The sequence below is a fragment of the Sardina pilchardus genome, chromosome 4 (assembly GCF_963854185.1).
Source record: "Sardina pilchardus chromosome 4, fSarPil1.1, whole genome shotgun sequence".
NCBI classification, from domain to species: domain Eukaryota; kingdom Metazoa; phylum Chordata; class Actinopteri; order Clupeiformes; family Clupeidae; genus Sardina; species Sardina pilchardus.
This window is the reverse complement of record NC_084997.1, coordinates 17,185,360-17,195,229: the sequence shown is the minus strand read 5'-3', so window position 1 is coordinate 17,195,229 and position 9,870 is coordinate 17,185,360. Positions and strand designations below refer to the sequence as shown.

The window sequence follows — 9,870 nt, the reverse complement described above, 5'->3', positions numbered from 1 at the left end:
CCTCTCTCGCTCGCTCTCTCTCTCTTTCTCTCTCTCTCCCTCTCTCTCTCTCACTCTATTCTCTATTTCTCGATCTCTCTACAGTATCTGTCTGCCCATTTCTCTTCTTCTTTCTCATCGCAATCATCGGCAGTGCCACACACACACCTGCACTGTCTCTTTTCATTACAGTGGATTTATGAAGAAAAACATGGATAGGATAGCACTTTGTTTCAAAACCATTCAGTGTTCCTTGTGTGTGTGTGTGTGTGTGTGTGTGTGTGTGTGTGTGTGTGTGTGTGTGTGTGTGTGTGTGTGTGTGTGTGTGTGTGTGTGTGTGTGTGTGTGTGTGTGTGTGTGTGTGTGTGTGTGTGTGTGTGTGTGTGTGTGTGTGTGTGTGTGTGTGTGTGTGTGTGTGTGTGTGTGTGTGTGTGTGTGTGTGTGTGTGTGTGTGTGTGTGTGTGTGTGTCTTTTTTTAGGGTCGTTAGAGGATGAGGGACACCCCAAGTCAAATGGCTCCAGCGCCACATTGCAGCACAGACACTTGGACAGCCATCATACTCAGGTAAACACACACTCACACACACACACACACACACACACACACACACACACACAGCGCAGAGTAATCAGGGATAATGGAGGTGAAAGACCTCCCTTTGGAGGGGTTGTGGCCTCCTCGCACCAAAACAAAGCACTCTGCCAAATGAAATGTGACCTTTCAAGCCAGCAGTGCAGCGGCTCAAGTTCACAGCAGCAAGCGCTTCAGCCTAATGCCCACACACACACACACACACACACACACACACACACACACACACACACACACACACACACACACACACACATTCGCACACACACAGCCTCCCCTTGATGCACCCCATCACCACAGACACACACACACACACACACTTCCACACACCAGCAGGTATGAACACACAGCCTCCGTCACGCTGTCCGTGTGGATATCAGACGCTGCGGTTTGATGCTCAACATTGCCCCAGACTGAGTCGCTCATTACGCTTTTATGGAATTAGGACAGACCTATTCAGAGAGGCCTGGAACAACAGCACACACACACACACACACACACACACACACACACACACACACACACACACACACACCATTAGTGCCCATATTTGGGTTCGAGCGAGAGAAGGGGGTGGGAGGGGGCGGTCATGAGGTGCTGAGAGAGGACGAGTGTCTTCCCGAGGGTGACCAACCGCGGGTGTTTCTGGGATGCCCTGACCGTCGTGTCCCTCTCTGGCGTGGAGCGCGGCTACCGGTAAGCCGTAAAGCGAGGAGAGACTGCGGGAACCGCCAACCGGTGCGCGGCTCGGGTTTCACAGATGGAGATTCTCCGCACGCTCTGCCAGGAGAGGCATGAAGGATTCCCCATATAATCTCCCCACCGTGCCTGGAACCTGTGGCCTGGCCTATGAAAGCTTAATGAGGATGGAGTTCTCTTCCCTCTCTCTCTTTCCCTCTCTCTCTCTCCATCTCTTTCTCTTTCTCTCCCTCTTTCTCTTTCTCTCTCGCTCCATCTCTCTCCCTCTCTCTCTTTCTACCCGCCCCTTCTCTGTTTCTCTCCTTGGCTATCTTTTTGCTCTCTCTCTCTCTCTTTCTCTTTCTCTCTCTCTAGCTCACTCTCTCTCTCTCCTTTCTCATGTTTTTGCTCTTCCACTTTCTCCCTTGCTCTCTCTCTTGTTTTTTTCCCCCCATCTCTATTTCTGTCTCTGCCAGTGTAACAGATAGAAGTCCTGCCCCACTACCACAATGTGTACGTCCACACACACACCCCCTATGCGTGCACACACATACGCATGCATATATAGACAGCTACATATACAGGTTATTCTAAATATTGAAACAAAATAGATTAATAAATAAATAGCTTAATCAGTCAGTTATACACAGGAAGCGTAATTCCGCGTGCTATTGGTTGTTGACGTCCCACGGCAGCCAATCGGCAACTAAGCCTTATCAATATAACACAACAGGGCACAGGACACAACAACAGCTCACTGTGGGCTGGTGACGGCTGCAGCACACACCATATGCTGTATCTGGAATGAATGAATGAATGAATGAATGAATGAATTTGTATCCGTCCTCAACTACACAATCAGACCCGAGTGAGCTATTTTTACTCAGATTGTGTGAATGAAAATGAAACACCTGGAAGACACCTAGTTAGTGTAGGTCCTCATAAAGGCCTGTAATGTCCATCAGGGTCCACCCATGTGATCATGCACCACTACTAGCATTAAGACGTGTTGCTAATCACACCTGCAAAGGGCTACCGTCACACACAGAACACAGAAACTTCTAGTCAGAGTCACTGAATAGAAAAAAAAATCTTTGAGATGGAGCTGGAGCCTCACGTTCATGCCGGGACTCAGGTCAGTTCTGACCACACACAAACATATATTTAATATATATATACTGTATATATATACGCCACATGTGATATACATCAGGCGAGAGCAGGCCAGCAGGATTTGGCCCTTCGTGGAAAACAGACACTGAGCTCCCAGTAGTGACCAGCAGCGCAGGTATGTAGCGTGACATGGGTGACACGGATGACAGGTGTCTCGAGGCGTCGTCTCCGCGAGACGGATGGAGAGAGACAGCGAGGAGACAGGGCTAGTCCTCCATATCGGCCGCAGACGGGAGTGGTGACAGCGACGGGGGATTATACGAGCAGCATATGTTATGGTGCGATTAATGGCTAGACAGTGATGACACACGCGCACACACACTACACACACACACACACTATACACACACATACTATACACACACACACACACGATGCACACACATGCATATGCACACGTCCACACACACACACATGCATATGCACGCGTCCACACACACACATGCATATGCGCACGTGCATATGCTAACATGCAGCTAAGCTCGTTGAAACGAACCCCGCGACCCCAGTAAGACAAAGAGAGAGTGAGGCGGACATGTTTAAATTCATCTGGAGAGCCTCGCTGTCCTTGCTTTGACACGCATGTCACTGTGTTCATGCATGCATGATTACTCTGGCTTTAATGACCTGCGCGAGTGGATCGAGAGAGACCTGCACGTGCATAATTAAAGGTGTTCGCGGTGTCTCTACATGTGTCAAGTTCATGATATACTCCTTAATGGTGGTCTCATTTTCCTTGATTGTCACAGCACCGTGTAGGCGACTAATTGGACGTAAAGCCAGAGGGGTTTGCATTGAGGGTATCGTTCCATAAAGAACATTCTGGCCAAGATATTGGCCATTCTGGCCATTCTGTAAAGATGATTCTTTTTGCTGCTAAATAGTCAACTGTAACTATTTTGTAAGTGGCTTTGGACAAGAGTGTCTGCTAAATACAATATAGTAATTCCTATTAGCCACATTGTGTATAAACCACAGGACAGTATTTTATGCAAGATAATTTTATGTAAGATTTTCAAAATCAATATATAAGCCGCGACTAATAGTTGGGAAATTACAGTAACCATTCCCATCCTCGTTGTATCATTCCAAAGAACCATGAAGGGTTTGCTACTACAGTGCAAACCATGGAGCCACACGTCTCAGAAATGGGTTCCCGTAGCATAGCCTGGTTCTCCTAAATGACCTAAGGCTGTATGTGCTGTACTGTATGTGTTGTCCAAATACATTGGACAGAACCACCAGGGCCAGAGACGCATTGTAGGCCGTGATGGTCAGATCTTTCCTGGAAAGATTCCATGATCAGGTTCCACTCAAGTACTGAGGGGGGAAGGGTGGGGGTGGGGGGCGGATTTACATACGCCAGGCACTTAGGTGCGGGTCAATTTGGGGATTAACCCGTATCGTGTGCTCAGGGGCAGATATATAGCCGCCGATCCAGAGATAGTAGATAATGCGGGTGCCTTCAGACTGCCGACGCAGGGATGGGGGGGTTTGGGGGGGTGGTGGTGTGGGGGGGGGGGGGGGGGGGGGTCAGCTCGGCTATCGCTCTGAGGGCGCCTCTCCGATGGCCACGCCGCCCAACGTCTCCACCTGATCCACAGGCTCCGAGGACCGGCCACCAACGCCGCCATCATTAACCTAATGAAGGACTGGAGAGAGAGGGGGAGTGAGAGAGGGATTGACAGTGGGCGGAAAGATAGGGAGAGAGAGAGAGAGAGAGAGAGAGAATGAGAAGGAGCTGGTAAAGGAGAAAGAGGGAGAGAAGGGGGGGAGTGAGAGATAGAATGAGAGAGGTAGAGGGAAGTAGAGACAGAGAGAGAGAGGGCGGGAGTGAGGGAGGGAGGGGGAGAAGGAGAGTGGTTGTGTAACCAACTCACAACAGCCACCTTACATAATATCATTCTCCCCATTTCCCTCTCTGTTGCTCAATGCAAAACTGGTCAGAGCGAGTGTGTGTGTGTGTGTGTATGATAGGGGTCATACCACAACACCACACCAAAGTTAGAAGTCCCACTTCCACATTTGATTGTGATTTGACTTCTGGTTCTGTTTTCTTATTTTCATACGCCAGTGCCCACTTCCTCATTACAGAGGGCACACACAGCTGCTCGCTCAGCCGATACCCCCCACACACACACACACACACACTAATATACATAGACACACACAGACACAGACACAGACACACACACATCCATTTTTAAAGCCATCTGTCGAGAATTTAGGATGTATAGAAAAAAATAGCCCCAAGTGTGTTTGTTCCCTTTTCTTAGCACGCTTGTTTTCATTTCTCCGGTGGGCTCGGGGTGGTGTGTGAAGTGTTCCACCGCCGACACCCGACACTCTCTCTGCTCATGGGACACTCAATGCTCAGGGGGGTTTGGGTTACCGGATTGGATTTTGCCCACACATGCACACACACACTTATACATATACACACACACAGACACACACACACACACACACACTCCCCCCTTTACCTCAGCTCAGCTTAGTCACATGATACGGGGTCAAGGTCATGTGATGGAGCTGATGGTTGGGGGTTTGGAGGGGGGCGTTGGTGTGTGTGTGTGTGTGTGTGTGGGGGGGGGGGGTGAGATTGGACAGGTTGGGACGCGACTGCCGTCGCCAGTGGGTTACGCTCGGGCATTTTAGCTTGCTCTTTAAATAAAGCTTCAATTATTCAAATGGCCCATGAAATATTCACAGGTACAGAATCAGCCCCCCACCACCACCCCCACCACCCCAACCCACCCTTCCACTCCTCCATGTGAGTGGGAAGCAATCTACACGGGAGCTGGACACTGAAACGGAACGCTAACTCAGCCAGCTATATAAACCATACTCCGCACACACAAAAAAAGCAGCGACGGGACAACTCCCGTACCGTAATCAGACTCGCCGTGGGCCGCGCTATGTAAACTATACACCTACGCGGGCCCCATACAAGCGCCGGGACAACTTACACTGTAACCAGAATCTAACGCACCGGGCCATGTAAACTATTTAACGGAATAGGACCTGAAGACGGACTGGGTCGACGCGAGAAAAGCAAGAAAAAAACAACACAAAACTCGACTCGAACTTGACCGTCGTCGTCGTCGTCCTCATGAAGCACGTGCTGCGTTTTTTCCACGCTAGCTCAACGCTCTTCAGTAAGACCACAGACCACGTCGGTCGTCATTGTTATTCCACTCAGATAAGAGGCCTTTGAAAGTGAGACCTTTTGCGACAGTGATCTGCAAGTGTGGTCTCTTTCTATTTTTTTTTTCTTTTAATTTTCCACAACAAATACCCTCACTAAAGTACCGATGTCGTCGGTCTCACTTGCTTCCATATAAGGGAATATAGGGATATGAGGCCAAGTGTTTAGCAGTGGTCCCTGTGTGGAGTGGGATGTCTGAACTCTCCTGTAGGAGCCATGTTTATGTTTTGATTAACTTGATTAATCTGTGAAATAAGAATAGTACCTTACAGTAGTTTACTCTATAGAATTGTGGTGTTTAGTTAGCCAACCTGTACGTTGTTACCTGTCACGTGACAGACACAGACACACCCCTTTTCACGTGCCCGTGGCCACCTGGGCCAGCTGGTGCGGAGGTTAACCCCACGCGGAGCGCTATCGATCCGCGCATCCGTCTCGTTGGCGGCGCTTCGGAAAAGGAAACAGTCGTTTAATTGAGGGGCTGCAGCGTATCCTAACATGTATCGACAGATGGCCGTGGTTCTCATATTCCACGCGCTCGTCTGCCACTGTCGGCCGACATCCGCTCGGAAGTTGATTAGAGGCCGTTGCGTCGGTGAAACGGTGGAAGGACGGCGGAAAATCATTAGTCATAATTTCCGAGGGGGGGGGTGGGTTGGGGGGGTGGTCAGTATCCCTGGGAGACTGTGGTGTGTGTGTGTGTGAGACAGCGGGCGAGTAGGAGCGCAACGCGGCGGTTAACATGCTATCCCATCTTATCTGGACTTTTGATCCTTCTCCAGCTGAGTGCTCCCCGGAGGTCCAGAGATGAGCGCTGAGGGGCGGGGGAGGTGATGCGTGTGTGTGTGTGTGTGTGTGTGTGTGTGTGTGTGTGTGTGTGTGTGTGTGTGTGTGTGTGTGTGTGTGTGTGTGTGTGTGTGTGTGTGTGTGTGTGTGTGTGTGTGTGTGTGTGTGCGTGTGTGAGAGAGAGTATGTGAGTGTGTGAGTGTGTGTGTGTGAGAGAGTGTGTGGGTGTGTGTGACAGGGTGGGCAGGGGGGGTGGGTGGGTGACAGAACAAAGTGTCCTGTTCTGTACTGCGATGTTGTCCGTCTAATGGAAGATCCTTGCTCCCTCGTCAGCTCCACACCATGCAACAAGCCCACCCCCTCCCGCACCTCCACCCACACACACACACACACACACCCCACACACACATCCTCCACCCTCCTGCCCTCCCCCCTGCCCTCCTGGGAGGTGGGTGTGGAGGGAGTGGCGCTGGTTGGCGGAGGGATCACTCTGGACGTGTGGCGCAGAGCGAGGTGCCCTCGGGCGGCGAGCGCCAGGCCGAGCTGCTCCTCCTCCTCCTCCTTCACTGAAACATTGATGCGTTGAGATGGAGGACGCCAGCGACAGGAGTGTCCTCTATAAACTCTCGCCAGCGTATAGCTGGGCGCACACACACACACACACACACACACACACACACACGCGCACGCGCACACACACACACGCGCGCGCGCAGAGTTCAACGTATGCTGAGAGTGTGTGTGTGTGTCACTCGAGTTCTGCAGTCTCTGTACGACCTCCCAAAAACAGTGATGGTGTTTGTTTGCCAGAGGTGCTGGAAAAGCCTCAGCATTAACTGACATTTACATACAAATCACTTGAGAGCATGTTGCACCTTTTTAGACATTTTTTATTACTGACTTAACCCCCTCCCTCTCTCTCTCAACCTCTCTCTCTCTCCCTCTCTCTCTCTCTCTCTCTCTCTCTCTCTCTCTCTCTCTCTCTCTCTCTCTCTCTCTCTCTCTCTCTCTCTCTCTCTCTCTCTCTCTCCTCCCCTTTCTCTCTGTCTCTGCCCCCCCTCCATCTCTGTCACCTGATGTGATAAATTGTTTTTGCCGCAGTGTAATCTTCTCTTTAATGAAGACCATACTGTCTCTCCCTCTCTCTCTCTCTCTCTCTCTCTCTCTCTCTCTCTGTGTTTTTTCTCTGTTTCCCTCTTCTCTTCTTCCAGAGGGGTCACCTCAACTTCTCCCCCTTCGGTGCAGGGGCAGCCCTGTGAGCCCCCTGGCAGGGGGGGGTGCAGGGGGGGTTAGTGCACCGGTGGGGGCTGTAGGGTAACGGGGTAAGACTGGTTCTCTCCATCTCTCTCTCCCTTTCTCCCTCTCTCTCTCCTCGTTGGCTGCCTCTCGCTGCACTGCCCGACGCACTCCTTCCCTTCCGTTCTTTCTTTCGTTCTTTCTTTCGTTCCTTCGTTCTTTTTGAGTCCTGACTCATTCTCTCCCTCTCATCCCTGCGAAAAAAATGACAAAAAAAAAACAGAGGAAACTGCAGCTCATGCATCTGCACACGTGCAGAAACGCGTCTGCGTGAGAGGGGACATTCTTACAGCTAAATTCCGTCCCAGGCAAAGACGAGTGGCTAGTCAGTTACCCCCCCGTGATTGGGTCTGTCTGCAGGAAAGCGGCGGTCCGCTGTAGTTATGACGTCTTTTTTGACGATACAGAGCATGATTGTTTCCCCATGCACATATCGCTGTTGTTCATCAGGCATCATAACGACCAATTTACATGTATTGCTATGACGATGCACGGGCCAATGTTTTGAGCAATGTTGCTGGGCAACCGCATAACTAGTTCAATGTGTTCTGATTGGATGATTACGATCAGTTGCCTGCAGATGATGAAAATCCTCCTTAAAAAAGTTGCCTCGCCCGACCACAGTGACTGCAGCAACAGTGTCCAGGCAACAGTTTGGCAGGTTATCCGCATGTGCGCCACGATTCCCGACGTTTTTGTTTATTAAGTCGGTTTGATTGTTTATATTGTTAAGTGAGGATATTATTATTATGAATGTAAAGACAGTGACTTGCTATGAACCCAGCAGGCCCAGTTTGTCCTCAGCAGGTGAGCCGAGTCTGCCAACGCACTGTTGCTATGTGCGTAGTGTGCTCGAGCACTCCAGGAGGCGTTGACTTAGGATGAGAAGATCTTCACAGTTGAAATTTGGCTTTTCTCTACTCTCGCAAAAAATAAAAGAAAGAAGCCAACAACATAAAAACACTTCGAGCTGCAGTTTTTTTTGCTCTCGTCCTCCCAAAAGCTTTTCTTTTTTTTTCCTTTATTTGAACCAGCAATCTTTCCATCCATGTTTTGGACCCTGACCTCCACCCCCCCCACCCCACCCCGCCCCACACGCACACACCCTGGTCCTTGCCCGCTTGCCGCTGATCCTCATCCCAAAGCTTTCCCTCCCTTTTTTTGCAGTCTTCCATGCTATGAATCCCGCCTTTGAGCACTCCTCCCCTTCCCTTGTATTCATGTGTGTGCACTGGAGACAGAACGCCTCTCTGTGAGCGCCTCCCCATGCTGCTTAGTGCCGTGTTGTTGCTGGCTCCATGTTGCCTTATGTGAGGTTAGGGGCGCACTGCCACCACCAGCACACCAGCCAGCCAGCCAGCCAGCCGGGCAGCACCGGCCAGCTCGGAGACCACAAACACATGCACACACACACACACACACACACACACTCACACACACACACACACACACACTCTCTCTCTGTCTCTCTCTCTCTGTCACTCACACTCTCTCAGAAACACACATACACACTCACACGCACACACACACTTTCTCTCTCACACACACACACACACACACACACACACACACACTCACACACACAGCTGGTGCAGGATTCACTTAAGTATAGCAGCACAAACACACATGCTCTCACCTCTCTTCCATTCTTTCTGTATGTCCCTCTATCTATCTATCTATCTATCTATCTTGCTTTCTCTCTTTGTATGTATCTCTCTTTGTATGTGTCTCTCTCACCACACACACATACTGTATGTAAATGAAATGCTTGTTATTTTGTATCCCTCCATCTTCTCATTGCTGGTTGTCCCTGGTGCTTCTGGGCTGGATCATGGTGAGATGGGCCTCCTGTGCTATCCCAGATGGCTGTGGAGCGGTCCCACTCATATCTGGCAATGGATTTACCAGTTTCTCTCACACACACACACACACACACACACACACACACACACACACACATGAACACAATCACAGATAAAATCTTTAAGTCCTGCTGTCTTGGTGGTCTTGGAGAAATGCATCCATAAGCCGTTTGTGTGTGTGTGTGTGTGTGGGTGTGTGTGTGGGTGGGGGGGGGGGGGGATTTGTGTGGGTGTGTGTGTGGGTGTATGGATTTCAATGTGGCTGTGTGTGTGTGTGTGTGTCTGCGTGTCCAGTA

General features: G+C 50.4%; 1 protein-coding gene across 1 annotated transcript in view; it reads left to right on the top strand.

The window, feature by feature from the left end:
• The window catches only part of myo16 (myosin XVI), a 144,482-nt gene extending 136,807 nt beyond the window's left edge, over positions 1–7,675 (top strand). Inside the window, exon 37 of the mRNA XM_062533651.1 lies at positions 7,628–7,675. Within this exon, the coding sequence (XP_062389635.1) occupies positions 7,628–7,675 (48 nt within the window). The remainder of the gene's footprint in view (positions 1–7,627) is intronic.
• The last annotated feature ends 2,195 nt before the right edge of the window (positions 7,676–9,870 follow it).